Source organism: Microcaecilia unicolor, chromosome 9 (assembly GCF_901765095.1).
Source record: "Microcaecilia unicolor chromosome 9, aMicUni1.1, whole genome shotgun sequence".
In the NCBI taxonomy this organism is placed as follows: Eukaryota; Metazoa; Chordata; class Amphibia; order Gymnophiona; family Siphonopidae; genus Microcaecilia; species Microcaecilia unicolor.
In genome coordinates this window covers 60,058,972-60,078,875 of record NC_044039.1, presented here as the reverse complement: position 1 = coordinate 60,078,875, position 19,904 = coordinate 60,058,972, and the positions used below count along the sequence as shown (strand labels likewise).

The window sequence follows — 19,904 nt, the reverse complement described above, 5'->3', positions numbered from 1 at the left end:
ATTAAAAATCTTGAGCAAAGCTGGGTACAAAAGCATGAAGTTCACTTTTTTTCCACAAGTACTGCGCAAACTGGGGAAAATTGGCATTACTGCTCCAGAAGCGCCTCAAAATCCTGAAAGATCTGGATCTGTTCCCTTCAAATGTAATTGATTCCCTCTTTTCTCTATAATATGCCAATATTACCTGGGAATATTGAAAATGGTGAAATTTTGCCACCAAGATTGTGAATCCCTCCTTGCACATCCCACTCGGTGCTCATGGTCTAGATGGATGGGGCCCAGGCCAACATGTGGCAGTACATCATGTGGAGTGGAGTAGCCTAATGGTTAGTGCAGCGGGTTTTGATCCTGGCAACCTGGGTTCAATTCCCACTGCAGCTCCTTGTAACCTTGGTAAAGTCACTTAACCCTCCATTGCCCCAGGTACAAAAAACTTAGATTGTGAGCTCCCTAGGGACAGATTAAGTACCTGTATATAATGTGTACAGTGCTGCATACGTCTAGTAGCGCTATAGAAATTAGTAGTAGTACGTCTTTGTTCAGCCACGTTTCTAGCATGTGCAACAACTGAGAATCTGGGACAGACTCAGGAATCCCCAAGAATCGAAGATTCTCTCTATGGGATCTGTTTTCAAGTTCTTTTGCTCGTCACTCTGCTGATGCACTTGGGTTTGAAGTGCAGAAATATCTGCCGTCATAGTTCTTGGGTCATCTTCTATTGCTGACATCCAATTTTCTAGATCATCAGTGCAGTGAGTAGCATCGGATAGGAGCGATTCTAAATGCTGCACCTGAGCTGAAAGCTGCTTACATTTAGGCTCAAAGAATTTCACCACTGCTTCCATAAGCTCCAACAAACCGGAGGCTGTAAACTGGGAAACTGATGTCCCTGCAGGGTCCGCCATCTTGTCTGCTACAGAGCGCTGCTTGTCTCTTTCTTTTTTGTTGCTTTTAGAGGATATTTTATGGGAGAAGGAGAAAAGCTAGAGTTTCCAAGTCCGTGATTTTGTGGTGGAGGTTGAAATTCGAGTGGGGGACCCTCAGAGCAGGAAGTACCCACGTCTGCTCCTGCTTACTGAACCATGTGACCTCCCAAAAAGAATCAGTGGGAAGTGGTCCGGAAATACCTTTTCCTTCAAGAAAAAGTTTAAAAAATACTTTTGCACTGTTCACGATGGTTCTCTGTCATCCTGGAACAAAGTCTGCAAAGATCAACATCATGGTTGGGTCCCAGGCACCATAAGCACTAATTATGAGAGTCAGTAAATGAAATGGTCTTGCCACACTTGGAACATTTTTTAAAATCATGGCGTTTTACGGGACATGTCCGGAAACTACTTATTACTTCTATAGCACTACAAGCTGAAGTGAAATCAAATAACTCAGTTTTGAAAAAATAAGGAAAGAAATCCCGGCTAGGATGTCCAGGCCTAAGAGGTTGAACGGACCGCAGAAAACCAAGAACACTTAAAAGCACCAAAAAACTGGGAAAGCATTTACAAACAGAAAATACATGGAGAGACGTGGAAAGGCTGAAAAAATCCTGTAAAACTGGGTGCTATCTTAGTAGATGACTTAAGTATGTGAGCTCTGCTCTGTGAAAAAAAAAACAGACTGCCTTGGTCCTGTGCAGTGCTTGCAGATGGGAAGGTGCATGCATGGCTTCTGGAATTAGAAGCTGGGGAGTGTGTACGCACTGGGCTCCATTGGAATTAGTGTGTCCTGCTTGACCTTGGAGACATAAATAAAACTTAAAAGTGCTGTAAAACTCTAGAAACCAAGATGGAAGAAAGAACACTGGTCCCACATAGCACTTACACGCAAAGAAACAAACAAGGAAAGGCAGCAAGCCATGGAGAGAATAAGATTATATGGTTCAGTGCTGCAGTGGTGGGAGGGAAGGTGTGCCCACATGCATGGCACAGTCTTCCAAAGGCTTCCAGACAGTTGCTGGAAAGTACTCTACACCAGACTCTGTTGGATGACATCACCCATATGTGGGAATATCAGGTCCTGCTTGTCCTCGGAGAAAGATGAGTTTTCATTACATAAAATACACACTTCTCAAGCATTTAGAAAGAGACAAGCTATTTACATCTGCTTTGATAGCCTAAAACAAATAACAATCTTCTTAGTTTTTTTCAAATCGTCCTTGTATACTAGCCACTGAAACTGGCCATTTTAGTGCTTACTGTACACTAACAGAGAGTTCTAAAATGAATTTCACTGTGATACAATACAGAGGGTGAAGACGGAACCAAGATGAAAGGTCTCTAGGGCATTGTGCAACCTGATGGGGAGGGAAGAGCAGAAAAAACATAAACACAGCTAAGAGAAGCATATATATATATATATCACAAGGGCATTATGGGTCGCGTAGTGAAAGAGGAATGCAGGAAACAGATGGCTGGCCTTGAGAAAGCTTGGAAGGGGATATAAGAGAAGGGGATAAACAGGAGAGTAAATTAGAAGAAATATAGATGTAGGATTTTGAATGTAAACAAGACAAACTGTTCAAATTATAAGGTACAAAAGCGGGAGAGAAGTTGGGCGGTAGGAACTTGTGAGGCAGACTGACTAGCATCTTGTGGCTGTTTGCTTTCTACAATCTTGTCTCACAGGAAAAAAAAATGAGATCTGTATTGTGCAATTAAAGAAATCATACTATGCTAATCTTGCAGTTTCAAACTTTTAGTTGTGAACTACAAAATAACTTTATTTGTTCTATTTTGTTTTTTTTCCCTATTCTATGTAAACATTTATTGGTTAATGAATTTTAATAAATTTGCAGAATACCTGGATGGTCTTATCTAAATTTCTTTTTAAAGACTTTTTTTTACTAGTACAAGCTAAATTTATTTAAGAAAAACATAAGGGTGAATCTTTTTCCTGTGACACAGGATAAGAAGAGTTTAATTGGGGAGAAGCACCTTAAACCACTCATGTGCATCAAAAAACACCTCTCACACTACCTTACCTAACACCTTTCCATCCTTATCCCCATTCACCTTTAGCCTATTATCGATTATATTTAAGATCTTGTAATGACTACTTCATAATAACACTCTGTAAGCCACATTGAGCCTGCAAAAAGGTGGGATAATGTGGGGTACAAATGCAATACATAATAATAATAAATAATAATTCTTCATTGGCTTTTTGAATACTGCACCCATCCTACAAATGGCATAAAGATTTCTAAGAAAGAGCAGACCTGTGGCATTCCTCCTTTGTTCTGCCAGTGCATAAATTTCCTGTAGCTGTTTCTTCTGGTCATCACTCAGTGGTTCTGTCAGCGAATGGTACCACGTGGCATCACTGCTTTGCACCTCTGTATATTGAAAGAGAGGGGGAGGAGGAGAGAAGACCACAGGCAATCCACATTAATGCTTAGGGACCAATACAGCTCTCTCAAATCTTGTTACATCATTAAATTAAAAAAGAACTAGTATACAATTTTCATAACACAGCAAAAACAAAAGTTATTGACCATGGAAATAAAGTTTACTACACAGTATTGTCTGTTCTGGAAAGTGGAAAATGGAGTGTCATAATCTTTGCAGAAAAGAGAAAAAAGGATTTGGATGCAAGAAACAGTTTTGGATCACCATCATCTCCTAATCACAACCTCCTGTTTAGAGCTATATCTTCATAGGAAACAGAAGATGAGGCTGTATACAATGTTTTGGGCCACAACTTGTATTTCCCTGTCCTCTTTGCTATCAGAAAGTTGTGGCCCAGAATTGATTTACGCCTCTCCTTCCCACCCATACAAACTGTATCCTGCTCCTTACCAATTGCTTAATACACAGTCTAATAGGATATATGTTGCTAGCTGTACAGATGAGAAAAAATGAATCAATGGATGCCCACAAGTCAATTTTATACTCATCAACCAATCAGAAAATGACTTGTTATGAAGCAGAATGCCAATTTTTAAATGAATCAATTTCAAGGCTTAGCTAAATGCAATGGAAGGCAGGAAAGCTGGTGCTGGGTTTGGTATAGGATTTTATATGCTGAGCCACCCAAAGCTCATCGATCCAAAGGACCCAAGGAGAAAAGAGCCAAGTGTACTGGGTGGGTCTGTTATCATCAACTATGCAGCTTTGAAATTACCTCACTGAGGCTTCCAAGTTATCAGTCCACAAATCTTTTTGATTCTCTCATAGTTACCAAATTCTAGGTTGAAAAAGCACAAGTACTAAAACAAATGAACCCTCCTTGAACAAATTCAGTGCTTCATCTGAAAATTCTTATTAGTTTAACACAAAAAAATAATCATTCTTGAGAGTAGGGGTAATTTATAAAGCTTCTGCTGCAAATAAAACTTGTTTTGGATATGGAAATAGACTTTAATAAAACTGTGCAACTGCATAGGCACAAAGAAGTATATGCATGTAAAAGTGGGCACCTAGTTTTACACAATCTGGGCTAGATTCTATATATGGTGCCTGAAAATTCCATGTGGGAAAAAGTATGCCTAGGCATGTTCTCTAAAGCACGCTTATATTTTATAGAATAGGCTTAAATTTCCACTCTGAGTGACTCTCCATTTGATCAAATTTAATCACGGCCATTTACTCCAAATTTTAATTGGCCTAATCCCAAAGCCTAAATTAGGTGCACAGCAGGTATATTCTATAACAAAGCGCACAGATTTTAGAAATGCCCATGCCCTGCTCCCTTTTCAACTATGTGACTTAGAATTTAAGCGAGTTGTGCGCATAAATCTTAATTGATGCCAGTTAGTGCTAATTGCTTAATATCCAGTTGACAGTGCTGATTAGCTAGTTAACCAATTAAGTTACACACACTCTTATAGAATATGCTTCGATTTCCGTGTGGAAATTAAGGCATGATATATAGAATCCACACCAGGGCAGGGCAGAGTGGAGGCACAGTTGCAATGTACATGTATATTTTACAAGATACATATGTATATGCACAAATTTACACCAACTTTAAATATGTGCATTGGCACTTTTGCACTACTGGAACTGGATCTGGAAGCCTATGCTGCTTATATAAAATAAGCAACTTTTTGTACTTTTCACATCAGCATCCTGTTATAAAATTAGATCCTATATGTATGATACACTTAAGGATGGTGGTGTCTGTATGATGGGGTGGGCTGTTGCAGCACTAGCCATGACAAGGTGACCTCAGAATTGTGGCTTTGCAAAGATTAGGCAGGTCTAGCTACCACGCTCTTACAAAGCACCCACAGGTTCAGCAAAATCAGTCATGTGGTTGGAAGAAGGCAATGGGCAGGTGAGCTGCAGGAAAGACAAGACCCACAGATTTCCACCTAGGAAGGAGACAGAGGAAAAGTGCTGGAGTTCGGCTGAAACTGAGGGGTGGGGGCAGGCCAAGCGAAGCTCATGTGCTCAAGTCTGGCAGAGGACAGGTAAGAGTGCTGGGCTGGGCTGTCATCTCCGCTGAATTTTCCATGGGTTTCCACTAATAATAATAAAAATGTTTACATGCTTCTATGCAAAAATTAACTTCTGTGATAGGAAGGAATAGCTATAAAACATTTATAGCATATTAAGGTACATGTGGAGGGGCATAATCGAACGCGAACGCCTATCTCCATGGGCGTCTATGTCCGAAAACAGGTACATGAAGAGGCGGGACAGACCGTATTTTCGAAAAAATGGACGTTTTTCAGCTGGGCATTTGTTTTTTATAGCAATAATGGAAACTAAAAACGCCCAGCTCAAAAACATCCTAATCCGAGCCATTTGGTCGTGGGAGGGGCCACGATTCGTAGTACACTCGCCCCCCTGACATGCCAGGACACCAACTGGACACCCTAGAGGTCAGTGCGGTGGACTTCAGACAACGCTCCCACATGCATAGCTCCCTTACCACGGGTGCTGAGCCCCCAACCCCCTCCCCCAAAACCCACTACCCACAAATGTACAACACTACCATAGCTCTTAGGGGTGAAGGGGGCACCTACATGCGGGTACAGTGGGTTTTGGAGGCCTCCCATTTACCAGCACAAGTGTTACAGGTAGGGGGGATGGGCCTGGGTCCACCTGGCTGAAGTGTACTGCGGTACCCACTAAAAGTGCTCCAGGGACCTGCATACACGCAGGCCTCTAGGACTTGTTGCTGCTATATAACATTGGCACACCAGTTGACACCTGAAGACTAATCTCTCCGAAAACGTCCTTTATTGGAATAAGCACGCTTACTCACAGTTAACTGCAGATCAGAGGTTGTGCCCCACTGGCAATGAGTCTCCCTGGTACTGAGATTAGCAGTAGGTCAGAGCTGGCAGAATGGTGTACAATGCCCTCTTTCAGCCACATTCAAGGTAAGAACTAAGTTCTGTAACGTGGCTAACACGTGAAAGGGATCTAAAACTGGCTTACAAAAATGGCCACTACCTCATGGACTACCGGAAACAAAACAGGGCACACTCTGACCCAGTAAGCAGAGGGAAAAGCACCATGGGAGTAGAGCCTACCAGCTACCAACATCGTGAGCATTTGCCACAAGCTAGTGGAATCACAGAGCCCAATACCCTACACCCATCACAATGCACTGCTGATGTGACTCTGCAGTGCGCATAACAGAAAAGGTGTCACACTCACCCGAGAACCACATCAGAACCAGGGAAAGGCTGTCACAGGATAGAACACACTCTGCTGTCATGGAGGTGGGTACGGCATTTGAGGCTGGCATAGAGGCTGGAAAAAAAGTTTTTAAAGTGGGGTTTTTTTGGTGGGAGGGGGTTAGTGACCACTGGGGGAGTCCGGGGAGGTCATCTCCGATTCCCTCCAGTGGTCATCTGGTCAGTTGGGGCACTTTTTTGGGACTTGTTCGTGAAAAAAAAGGGTCCACAAAAAGTGACCCAAAATCGCGGTAAAAACGCCTTTTTTCCGATTATCAGCTAAAGACGCCCATCTCTCCTCGGCCGATAGCCATGCCCCAGTTCCGCCATCACCACGCCTCCGACACGCCCCGTCAACTTTACCCGTTTCCGCGACGGATTGCAGTTGGAAACGCCCAAAATCGGCTTTTGATTTTACTGATTTGGGCTCCCACGGGAGAAAGACACCCATCTCCTGATTTGGGTCGCAATATAGGCGTTTTTCTCTTTCGATTATAAGCAGGATAGCTGCATAAACTGTTTACGGACTGATTCATATAGACATAGAATGGGGTAAAACTTTTAATAAATAAGGTTATAAAGTTGATTGATGTGATTGTTCTGTAGTGCAAAGATCTAGTAGTAGTATCAATCCTGTGAAAAAATTAGATTCTTTGTATACTGCCAATACATTTTATTGGGACACAATTAAGTTATTTGGAGCAGAGATTTCAGTTGTTCAGCAAGTGAAATGTTTGGAAATTTTATTCAATTCAATTCTTTTATGTTTTAACGGTTTTAATTCAGGATCCAAATAACCATAAAACATCTGAACAACAGTTCTAGACAAAGTCATTAGCCTGTTACATAATAATGAGGAGACAATGATAAACAGTGGATAACACATCTTTCAACACATAACTGAATAAATTTAGGATCCCAATTTTATAAAGAACCCACTATCACCCTTTCCAGGACCCCTATCTACAGCTGGGCTCTTATGACTTCAGGCCATCTGTTGAAATAAGCATGTTAAAAACTTCCTAACCCCCCTTTCCCCCCACCCAGGCAAAGGGTCCCAAGACAGCCTGTGGCGAAATAATAACTAAATTATGATGCATTCTGGAGTTTATTCAGTACTGCGCTTCTGGCCTTGTGTGCCTCTTTTCTTCTTTGGGTAGCTTGGGCAGCCCGTGCCTCCCATAACATTAAGGCATGTAATCTGTTTCTCCAATACCAAAAGGAGGGAGGCTCATCCTGCAACCAATGGTTGACCAAACACTTCTTCCCCAATGCATAGGCTTTACTAGGAAATAAATGAGAGTTGTTATCAGGAATCCCATATGCCTCCTACTTATTCAGTATAACTCCTTTCCAAGAAAAAACTATATGCTGGCCAAAAATAGACCTCAAGTATCTATGAAGTAACTTCCAAAGAACTTGGACACCACCTCATCTCCAGAAGGAATGAAAGTATTGTCCCTTCTGCTGACATTTAAATCATTGGGCAAGAGGCATCCAACCCACTCTAGAGGCCTGATAGTGTGATATGTATGCCCTATGAATTACAAGGTATTGGCTCTCTTGGAGTTTAGCATTATGATCCTACTTTGGGATGGCCTTAATCAATTTAAGAAAGTCCACCCCCTCCAACTCGTACCCAAGGTCTCTACTCCAGGACTCCTTAAGAGGATCATACTCTCATGGAGGGAAAAGAGAAACCCAAGCTCTATGCAGCCTGGATACAGAGACTTATCCAAAAACATCCCCTTGTAAAAAGTCCCTGAGCTTCTGACCGAATCTCATTTTCAAGGCTACTTGATCTAAGCTAGTGTAGTAATGATATAGCTACATATAAGCAAAGTAATCTTTGTGGATTAAAGAAAGTTTTTGCTGTAATTCTAAGAAAGAATCCGGTTTTGTTGAGTCGCAACCTGGTTTTGGTAAAACAACTATCTGAGCTATCCACAATGACTCAGAAAATTGTCCCTCTCCCATTATGGAACTGAATACAGAAGTCAGAAAGGAAAACAACCTCATCCCTCAATATCTTATAAAATTCCCTTCTGTAACCATCAGGCCTGGGCGCCTTTCCAAGGGGGCTTCTCTGTATAGCCCAACATACCTCCTCCTCCTCTTCAAAAGGCGCATTTAACATAGCCAAACTTTCCAAATCCAATTGCGAGAGGTCCAAGACAGACAGATACATGGAACTCTCCAATGGTGTTGGATCAGGAGGTGAATACAGTTGTGCATAATAATCTCGCATAATATGATTCATTTGAATATCCCTATTCTCCAGATTCCCGCTGGAAGAGTACAAGCATCTATCTTAAAAAGGACCATGAAGAGGATGAGCCAAGCAGGCCAATAATCTACCACGCTTGTTGGCATGTTTATATAACTGATATTTAAAATAAATGTGTGATTTTTGGATATTATGATGAATCAGTGTATTTAAGGTATGTTGCAAGTCTACAAGCTGATACTACTACTACTTATCATTTCTATAGTGCTACTAGACGTACGCAGCGCTGTACACTTGAACATGAAAAGATAGTCCCTGCTCGACAGAGCTTACAATCTAATAAGGACAGACAAATAAGGGAATTACTAAGGTGGGGATGATAAAATAAGGGTACTGAACAACAGAGTAAGGGGTAGGAGTTAAAAGCAGCATGAAAAAGGTGGGCTTTTAGCCTAGATTTGAAGACAGCCAGAGATGGAGCTCAGGAAGTCTACTCCAGGGATATGGTGCAGCAAGATAAAAGGAACGGAGTCTGGAGTTAGCGGTGGAGGAGAAGGGTGCAGTAAGAGAGATTTACCCAGTAAACGGAGTTCCCAGGGAGGAGTGTAGGAAGAGATGAGAGTGGAGAGGTACTGAGGAACTGCAGAGTGAATGCACTTATAAGTCAATAAGAGGAGTTTGAACTGTATGTGGAAACGGATAGGGAGCCAGTGAAGTGACTTGAGGAGATGGCTAATATGAGCATATCGACACTGGCGTTATATAAGTCGCGCAGCAGAGTTTGAACAGATTGAAGAGGAGAGAGATGGCTAAGTGGGAGACCTGTGAGAAGCAAGTTGCAACAGTCTAAGCGAGAGGTGATAAAGTGTGGATAAAGGTTCCGGTAGTGTGGCTCAGAAAGGAAAGGGTGAATTTGGTGATATTATAGAGAAAGAAATGACAGGTTTTAGCAGTCTGCTGAATATGTGCAGCGAAGGAGAGGGAGGAGTCAAAGATGACCCCAAGGCTAAGAGCTGATGAGACAGGGAGGATGAGAGTGCTATCCACTGAAATAGAGAATGAGGGAAGAGGAGAAGTTGGTTTAGGGGGAAAGATAAGAAGCTCAGTCTTGGTCATGTTTAGTTTCAGATGGCAGTGAGACATCCAGGCAGCAATGTCAGATAAGCAGGCTGATACTTTGGCCGGGATTCCTGCTGAAATATCTGGTTTTCGATTGGTAGCTCTGGGAGTCATCAGCATAAAGATGATACTGAAAACCATGGGATGAGATCAGAGTACCAAGGGAAGAATTATAGATGGAGAAAAGAAGACATTCCAGGACAGATCTCTGAGATACACCAACTGACAGTGGGATAGAAGAGGAGGAGGATCCTCCAGAGTATACACAAAAAGTACGATGGGAGAGGTAAGAAGAAAACCAGGAAAGAACAGAGCCCTGAAATCCAAGTGAGGACATCGTATCAAGGAGTAGGCTGTGATCAACAGTGTCAAAAGCAGCAGACAGATCGAGAAGGATGAGGATAGAATAGAGACCTTTGGATCTGGCCAGGAACAGGTCACTGGAGACTTTAGCAAGCGCTGTTTCAGTTGAATGAAGGTGGCGAAAGCCAGATTGAAGTGGATCAAGAATAGCTTGAGATGAAAGAAAGTCAAGGCAACGGTGGTGAACAGCACATTCAAGTATCTTGGATAGGAAAGGGAGGAGGTCCAATGAAGGCTTTTTAAGGAGTGGTGCAACTACAGCATGTTGAAGGCATCAGGAACAGTCGCAGTGGAAGTGAAAAATGAGGATATGACAGATAAAAGGGATGACAGTAGGAGAGATAATGTTAAGCAGATGGGTCAGAATAGGATCAGAAGAACAGGTAGTTAGTTTTGAGGAGGAAAGAAGATGTGTAGTTTCTTCTTCAGTGATTTCAGAAAAGAAGGCAGGGGTTGGAGGGTTGAGAGAATGGACTAAGGGAAGGAGAGGTGGAGGTGACCTGGTTGAGAATTCAAGTTTAATCTTGTGAACCTTATCATGAAAGTACTCAGCCAGAGTTTGGGGAGGAAGTGAAGGGGGAGTTGGAGGGGAAGGCACTTTGAGGAGAGAGTTCAGTGTCACAAAGAGACGTTGAGGGTTTGAGCCAAGAGAATCTGTCAACTGGATGTAATAGTCCTGTTTGGCAAGTAAAAGAGCAGACTGGAAGGAGATCAGCAAGAATTTGAAATGTATGAAGTCAGCATGGGCACGGGATTTCAGCCAAAGGCATTCAGCAGAGCAGGCACAGGAACATAGGTAGCGGATTCTAGGGTCAGCCAAGGCTTTGGTTTGGTACGTTTTACAGAACAGGGAATGAGAGGAGCGAGAGTATTCCAGAGCAGAGGAGAGAATAGTATTATAGGAAGAGAAAGCCTCATTGATAGACTTGGATAACATAGTGGTAGAGAAGAGATTTGAAACATTGGAGGACAGAGTAGAAGGGTCAATAGCCTGAAGATTCCTAAATGTATTGGTTAAGATGGGACGGGACTGGGGAGGAGGGTGTTTAAGTGTGAAAGTAATCGGATGATGGTCAGAGAGGGGAAGAGCTGAGGCACAGAAACTGGAGAGTGAGTAGTTTGAGAAGAGGATAAGATCAAGACAGTGGCCATTCTGATGAGTGGGGGTAGTGCAGCACAGCTGAAAATTGAAAGAGGATGTTAAAGCAAGCAACTGAGAAGCATAAGAGTCAGAGAGATCATTACCATGAATGTTAAAATCCCCAAGATAGAGGGAAGGAGATGAAGGTTCAAGAAAGAAGGAAAGCCAGGCATCAAGTCAGTGAGAAAGGGAAGAAAGGGACTTATCAGGGGTCCATAAATGACTGCTACTCAGAGAGGCAGAGGATCGAATAGACGGATGAGTGGACTTCGAAGGAAGAAAAGCACTGAGACTGAGGTGGAAGAAACAGGTTGACATCTACAAGAGGGTGAAAGTAGTAGCCAGACACCACCTTCGCGGCCAACCGGGCGAGGAGTATGGGAAAAAAGATAACCTCCATGGCATAGAGCCTTGACTGAAGCAGTCTTCAGGGCAAAGACAAGTTTCAGTTAGGGCAAGCAGATAGAGAGTACGAGAGATAAAGAGGTCATGGATGTAGGAAAGTTTGTTACAGACACAGCGGGCATTCCACAGAGCACACGAGAAGGCAGGAAGAAGGGGGAGGAGAGGAACAGAAATTAGATTGGAGACATCATGATGTGACCCTGCACAAATAGGATGAGAGCTGATGTGTAGGACCAGGATTGGGATTGATGTCCCCAATGGAGAGCAAGAGAAGGAGCAAGAGAGTACGGAGAGGTATGGACGACAGCGACGAAGGCGTAGATGTGCTGAGATAAACAAAAGATGGATGAATGGAAGGAAGGAAATGTTGAAGGTTGAGAGCTGAGAAGAAGGAAGAGGACAAAAGAGATGATGAGATGATGAAAGCAAAGGCAGGCAATGTGTTCCTGCAGTGTACAGTGGTTCAGATGAGAAACAAATTAGGAAGGGACAGTACGAAGAAGAGAAAGTGTACTGGAGTCATAAGTAGTAACTTGGAGAAAATATACATGTATGACGGCGTTTGACACCTAGAGCAGAGGCCCTGAGTGGATTGGACTGGACCTGGGAGTCACCCCGGAGAAGGCTGTGAGGATATGTAGATGAGCTGCAAGTCCTCCACAGCACCTGAAAGGCAGCCAGTGGGAGAGCTGGGCATCTCTCAGCCATGGAAAGGCTTACCAGGGGTTAGGCCGAAGCCAGCATTCCTTCCCCTGAGGGTCACCTGATCTAGACCCATTGGTTTTGATCTGATCATTGTGGTGTATCCCATAGAGGCGCTGCAATCATGTAACCTCTTTTTTCAAATGGAGTATCTCCCTGTCCCTAGTTTTCTTTTGGTGATTAGCACAGGCTATGATTTCTCCCTGCAGCACTGTTTTAGCAGTCTCCCAATATAAGATAGGGGTATCCAAATGAGCAGCATTCGTCTCTTAAAATGTTTTGCCATTTCTGTGAAAGAAAACCTAAAAATCTCCCATCCTTATAAAAAACGGACTAGAACTTCCACAGATATGATTCTGGAAGTATCCTGGAGAACTCCAATTGAGTGGACACCATAACGTGGTCCGATATTTTAATGGGCCCAATCTCCACCCCCTGTACTGCTGTAAATAAACAGCAAGAAAGGAGAATATAGTTAATTCTGGACATGGTGGAGTGCACTCGAGACAAGTGGGAATAGTCTCGATCTACCAGATGTAAAATGCGCCACATATCTACCACATCTAGAACTTCGCATATAATTGGAATACCCCTGGACGCATGATAGGATCCACACGATTTCCCATATGATCTATCTAACCCTGGATCCCCCACCTCACTGAAGTCTCCTCCCACCAAAAGGGGTAATCCATCAAAGCTCTGGAAGTGTTGAAGAATCTGCCTGTAAAAGACTTTACAGTAGTTATTCGGGGAATAAACATTACAAAGGATCAACAGGTGGCGTTCAATAGTTAAATGAACCATTAAAAATCTACCAGCATCATCGTGAATAATTCTGAGTAGTGATCTGGATCCCCTTCTTAATATAATAACTCTAGCCTTTTTCTCACTAGCAGGAGACTCAAAGTAAGAACCAACCCACCAACAACAAAGCTTCTGATGTTCCCTAGCATCCAAATGTGTTTCCTGGAGAAGAGCAATGGACATCTTCTGTTGGTTCAGTGCTTGCAGTATTTTTTGTTGTTTAGCTGGTGGTGAAATACCACCCACATTCCAAGTCACTACATTGAATGGCATTACGTGACAGTACTGTACAAGTAGAACTGAAAACCTCACTAAAAGAGCGATAGAGATATCCCAGCACCACTCCAACCAACCAACCATTGATTGCAAAAACTCCCACCCAGCATACTAGGCACCCTTGCTTTTAGACAGAGCTTTCGGATTGATTTGTTCCTGCAGAACTATTATTGTTATGCACAAAATTTGTTTTTGTGTTTGATATATTTGTATTATGTATATTTTTATTGTAATCTGCTTTGGGTTAAAGCGGAATAGAAATAAACTTTAAAAATGCTGTAGTACATAAAATATTGTCATCACATGGGATGTCATCCATATGAAGATATTGACCAACAGAGGTTCATGTGAACTGACGAGGGTCATAGTTCCACTTTAACCACGATGGAATACAAGCAACCCAGTTTCTGGTTTGCTTATCTTTTATATATTAATTAATATTAAAAAGTCATTAATGCCCTTTTCTTCAGCATTCCCTACTGATGCATGCAACTTTCCTGACAAGGTTAGATCCCAAAATCATTTCTTTCTAGATGAAAACACACAATACATACTCTTTACAAAAGAGAAGAAGATGGGAAGATGCTACATTAGTTCATATACATACCCAGCAGGGCTTCTGTAAAGAAACAATATTCATCCAAGCCATCTTTGGAGTCCAAGAGAGTGCTGAATCCCTCTAAAGCAGTCTCTTCTAATGCATCCTCATCCCACTCATTGTCATCATCATCTTCATCATCATCATCTCCACCCTGGGTCTCCTGCATCGCCTGACCTCCTTCGTTTCCCTCATCTTCATCACTTGGGATCTCCTCTATAAATACAGCCACAAAAAAAAAAGTCAGAAACCAATTACCTGACTTTTTGCTAAAGGTGAAAGCTTGGTTGGCTGCTCAATGTTGTGAAGTAAGAGTGTGTAATGTGCTTGCTTCTGTACACGTGTGTTTTTTAAATTTATTGGGAAAAATGCTCAAGGGAATCTTTAGTAATATTGCTAAAGTATCAGAAAATATAAATTTCTTCTTAGAGATTATATGGATCCATGGAGTGGGATTATCTTCTGATGGGAAATGCCCAAAATGTGGAGAAGAGAAAGCTATTTTGGGCCATATGTTCTGGCTCTGCTCTGGAATACAGAATTTTTGGTTACTACTACTACTACTTAACATTTCTAAAGTGCTACTAGGGTTACGCAGCGCTGTACAATTTCACAAAGAAGCACAGTCCCTGCTCAAAGGAGCTTACAATCTAAAGGACGATTAAGGCCCAGTTGTGTGCAAGTCTAAAGTGTATTCTATCTTTTCAACACCTTTGCTTTTTGATCTAACTGATTTAAAGAGACTGCATTTACTCTTTCCTTGCATATTGCCTTCTGAGCAGCACCAAAATCCTGTTAAAGAATCAGCCCATAGAGATGACATTTGTATTGTATAATACCGGGGTCAGTATGGAAAGAGAAAGACTAGCTTTTCCATTTTTTCTTCAAGCTGAAGACATTCCTTTAAAAAAAAAAATGTTTAATCTACATATAGCAGGTAGCAGGGTTTCATGTAATGGAATTCAAACATGTGTGGGATAAACACAAGGAATCCGTTTAGAAGGAATGGTTCCGTGGAATCCTAGCGGAGATTGGGTGGCGACGCACGTAATTGCAAACAAAGCGGGAGCTGGGCAGACTTCTACGGTCTACGCCCTGATCGTGACTGAATAGATAGGGATGGGCTGGAGTGTAAATTTTAAGGGGCTTCGATGTTAGCTTCAGAACTTAGTACAAGAACAGTACTGGACAGACTTCTATGGTCTGTGCCCTGAGAAAGGCAAGGACAAATCAAACTCAGGTATACATATAAAGTATCACATACCATGTAAAATGAGTTTATGTTGTTGGGCAGACTGGATGGACCGTAGAGGTCTTTATCTGCCATCATTTACTGTGTTACTATGTATTAAACTTGCATCTGTTGTATAACTTTCCTCATTATAAATCACCATTGAACTCCCTCAATTGTTGCTAAATGAAAATAATTTGTGGAGGTCAACCTCTTAATGTAAGAACAATTTTTCAAGAGATCTACAAGGCAAAAAACATTTTACCCAGACTGATCAGCAGTCTGAAAACTACCCTCTCTCAATGCGGCTAAAGCAAAGTTACTCACCTGTAGCAGATATTCTCTGAGGACACCATGGTGACATTACCAATGGAGCCCCAGTTCAGAAGCTGCCCAGCATTCAGAAGATTCTTGACGTTTTTTGGCAGGGACGACTGCACATGATGTGTACCTTCTCACCAGCCTGACTCACGGGAGACTCACAGCTGGATTAAAGAAATCTTACAGAAGTCAACTCCTAGGGGAGGTGAGAAGGATGTGATAATCTGTGTCCTGTTGTCCTTGGAGAACATCTGGCTATAGGTGAGTAACTGCTTTCTCTGAGGACAACTGATTAGGGATGGGAATCCCTAGCTACCAGGCTCCCCGAAAACAAACAGCGGTCAATAGGGACTTGCAACGGCAAGGCCAACAAGAACCAATACCTCTAAGCAACTAAAATTTTCTGTTGTGGGAGGAAGTGACATCAGTTTCCTAGATGGCTGCCTGAATGTCGGCTCCCAACTCCTCTCCTAAAAAAAGCTATTACCTCACATCATCTGGATTTCTGGACCAACTCACAGTCAAAAGATAGTGTAGAAAAAGGCAATCATGGCTCAGAAACTTAAAATGAAGGATATTAAAAAATCTCTTCAACAGTTTTCATTGACCTGGTGGAGATGTGGCATGCCTCCCCAGATCAGGGCTGACACAATGTCTGCCCCAGTTACTCTGAGGATAAAGGAGAATTGGAGTAGGTCATCTTAAGAAGTCTGAACCATGATGTCAAATGCTGTTTTAAAGACCTGCAAGTTGAGATGAAAGAAATGAGAGGCGAGTTGGCAGCATGGATTGATACTTTGCATATGGACATATGAGTGAGAATGGAAGACCTGGAAGACCTGCACGGTCCATCCAGTCTGCCCAACAAGATAAACTCATATGTGCTAGTTTTTATGTATATCTACCTTGATTTGTACCTGTCTTTTTCAGGGCACAGACCGTATCAGTCTGCCCAGCACTAGCCCCGCCTCCCAACCGTCTCTGCCACCCATTCAAGGCTAAGCTCCTGAGGATCCCTTCCTTCTGAACAGGATTCCTTATGTTTATCCCACCCATGTTTGAATTCCGTTACCGTTTTCCTCTCACCAACTCCCGCGGGAGGGCATTCCAAGCATCCACCACCCTCTCTGTGAAAAAATAATTCCTGACATTTTTCTTAAGTCTGCCCCCCCTTCAATCTCATCTACCCGCCTTTCCATCTCCGGAAAAGGTTTGTTTGCGGATTAATACCTTTCAAATATTGAACGTCTGTATCATATCACCCCTGTTTCTCCTTTCCTCCAGGGTATACATGTCCCAGGTCAGCAAGTCTCTCCTCATACGTCTTGTACGTAAATCCCATACCATCCTCGTAGCTTTTCTTTGCACCACTTCAATTCTTTTTACATCCTTAGCAAGATACAGCCTCCAAAACTGAACACAATACTCCAGGTGGGGCTTCACCAATGACTTGTACAGGGGCATCAACACCTCTTTCTTCTGCTGGTCACGCCTCTCCCTATACAGCCTAGCAACCTTCTAGCTACAGCCACCGCCTTGTCACACTGTTTCGTCGCCTTCAGATCCTCAGATACTATCACCCCAAGATCCCTCTCCCCGTCCGTACCTAGCAGACTCTCCCCGCCTAACACATACGCCTCCCTTGGATTTCTACTCCCTAAGTGCATCACTTTGCATTTCTTCGCATTGAATTTAATTGCCAAACCGTAGACCATTCTTCTAGCTTTTTCAGATCCTTTTTCATGTTTTCCACTCCCTCCGGGGTGTCCACTGTGTTACAAATCTTAGTATCATCCGCAAATAGGCAAACTTTACCTTTTAACCCTTCGGCAATGTCACTCACAAATATATTGAACAGAATCGGCCCCAGCACCGATCCCTGAGGCACTCCACTACTCCCTTTCCTTCCTCCGAGCGAACTCCATTCAGCACCACCCTCTGGCGCCGGTCCGTCAACCAGTTCCTAATCCAGTTCACCACTTTGGGTCCTATCTTCAGCCCATCCAGTTTATTTAAGAGCCTCCTGTGGGGAACCGTGTCAAAAGCCTTACTGAAATCTAAGAGATTACGTCTATAGCACGTCCACGGTTCAATTCTCCGGTCACCCAATCAAAGAATTTAATGAGATTTGTTGGCATGATTTCCCTTGGTAAAACCATGTTGTCTCAGATCTTGCAGCTCATTTTCTTCCAGGAAATTCACTATCCTTTCCTTCAGCATCGCTTCCATTACTTTTCCAATAATAGAAGTGAGGCTTACCGGCCTGTAGTTTCCAGTTTCTTCCCTATCACCACTTTTGTGAAGAGGGACCACTTCCGCCGTTCTCCAATCCCTCGGAACCTCTCCCGTTTCTAAGGATTTATTAAACAAATCTTTAACAGGACGCGCCAGAACCTCTCTGAGCTCCCTCAATATCCTGGGGTGGATCCCATCCGGTCCCATGGCTTTGTCCACCTTTAGCTTTTCAAGTTGTTCATAGACACTCTCTTTTGTGAACGGTGCTATATCCACTCCATTCTCAAATGAACTTTTGCCAGACCATCGCGGTCCTTCTCCCGGATTTTCTTCAGTAAAAACAGAACAAAACGGGAAGTCAGATGACCTGGCCGACTCCTATAGACCCATATCACTTATCAATGTGGACTTAAAAATCCTAGCCAAGATTCTTGCTAACCGGTTGTCAGGGATACTACCCAGGGTGGTGGGAGAGGAGCAGGTGGGATTCGTCAAAACCAGACAGGCAACTACGAATGTACGTAGGCTATTAATGGCAATGGCAGTGGGACAGCTGACGGAGACACCAACTGCTTTATACTCACTAGATGCCGAAAAAGCATTTGATAGAGTGAACTGGACATATCTGTTCGCTGTCCTGCGGTACATGGGCATTGGGGGATGGTTCTACAATGCAATCGTAGCACTATATACAGACCCATCAGCTGCAGTAATAGTAAACGGGATTAGAGACAAGCCTTTTGAGATAGCGAGGGGTACAAGGCAGGGTTGCCCACTGTCCCCAGCACTGTTTATCCTGTCATTAGAGCCCCTGCTGAGAACTTTGAAGAAGTCAGAAGAAGTCTCAGAAGTGCAGGTGGGGAATAAAATTATCAAAACCTTAGCGTTTGCAGATGACTTGATGATTGTGACAGCTCATCCTTTAGCCTCGCTAGACCAGATTATACAGAAAACTGAGGAATATGGCCAAATCTCAGGGTTTACTCTGAACAAAAAAAATCACTGGCCATGGAGGCATACCCAGGCAAAGGAGGCCCGGACCGGGAGGACTGCCCTCTGACCAAAGTAACAGGGAAGATTAGATATTTGGGCACTAACATAACACAAGATCTGGACAGATTATACCAGAGAATGTTGAGCCCTTGCTGGTGAACACACGTCTAAAACTAAGAATGTGGGAATCATATCCTCTGTCGCTGCTGGGGCGCGTCACTGTCTATAATATGATTGATCGCGCCCAGTGGATGTATGTTTCCAGACTCTCCTCTGTTTCTGAAAACAGAAGATGAAAAACAGTTAAATAAACTCATCCAGAGATTTTTATGGAGAGGGCGAAAAGCAAGGCTGTTGATACAATTATTGCACACCCACGAGAATATGGAGGCTTGGGCCTATTGAACATGCGTTATCTCACCATTGCCAGTGGTATGCGACACATCACAGATTGGTATAGGAATACCACAGAATTTTCAGACACGCCCCTGGAAACTTCATTAACTCAAGAAGTCCATTTTAGTTGCTGGCTACATATGGGAATGGGCCACAGCCTAGGATTCTCCAACAATCACACTTACTCCCAACAGCCAGATCAGTATGGAGATGGGTATGTAAAAAGCATAACTTTTCGTGGAGAGTGACCCCATATTTATCTATTGTGAAAACCCGCAGTTCCAGCCCGGAATTATACATGATGGGTTCCGCAGATGGAGGCGAAACGGTCTGGTATATATTCATCAAGTGGTAACAGAAGAGGGGCAAATGAGATCTTTTGAAGAACTGCAGACACAATTTACCCTCAAACTATGGGATCGTTTTCATTACTGGCAGTTGACTCACTATGTAAAAAGTTTGCCT

The 19,904-nt window shown here is 42.9% G+C and overlaps 1 protein-coding gene across 1 annotated transcript in view; it reads right to left on the bottom strand.

Moving 5' to 3' along the window:
- The window catches only part of IPO8 (importin 8), an 882,901-nt gene that overhangs the window by 73,428 nt on the left and 789,569 nt on the right, over positions 1 to 19,904 (bottom strand). Inside the window, 2 exon segments of the mRNA XM_030214557.1 lie at positions 3,215 to 3,331; positions 14,273 to 14,479. Coding sequence (XP_030070417.1) covers positions 3,215 to 3,331; positions 14,273 to 14,479 — 324 coding nt within the window.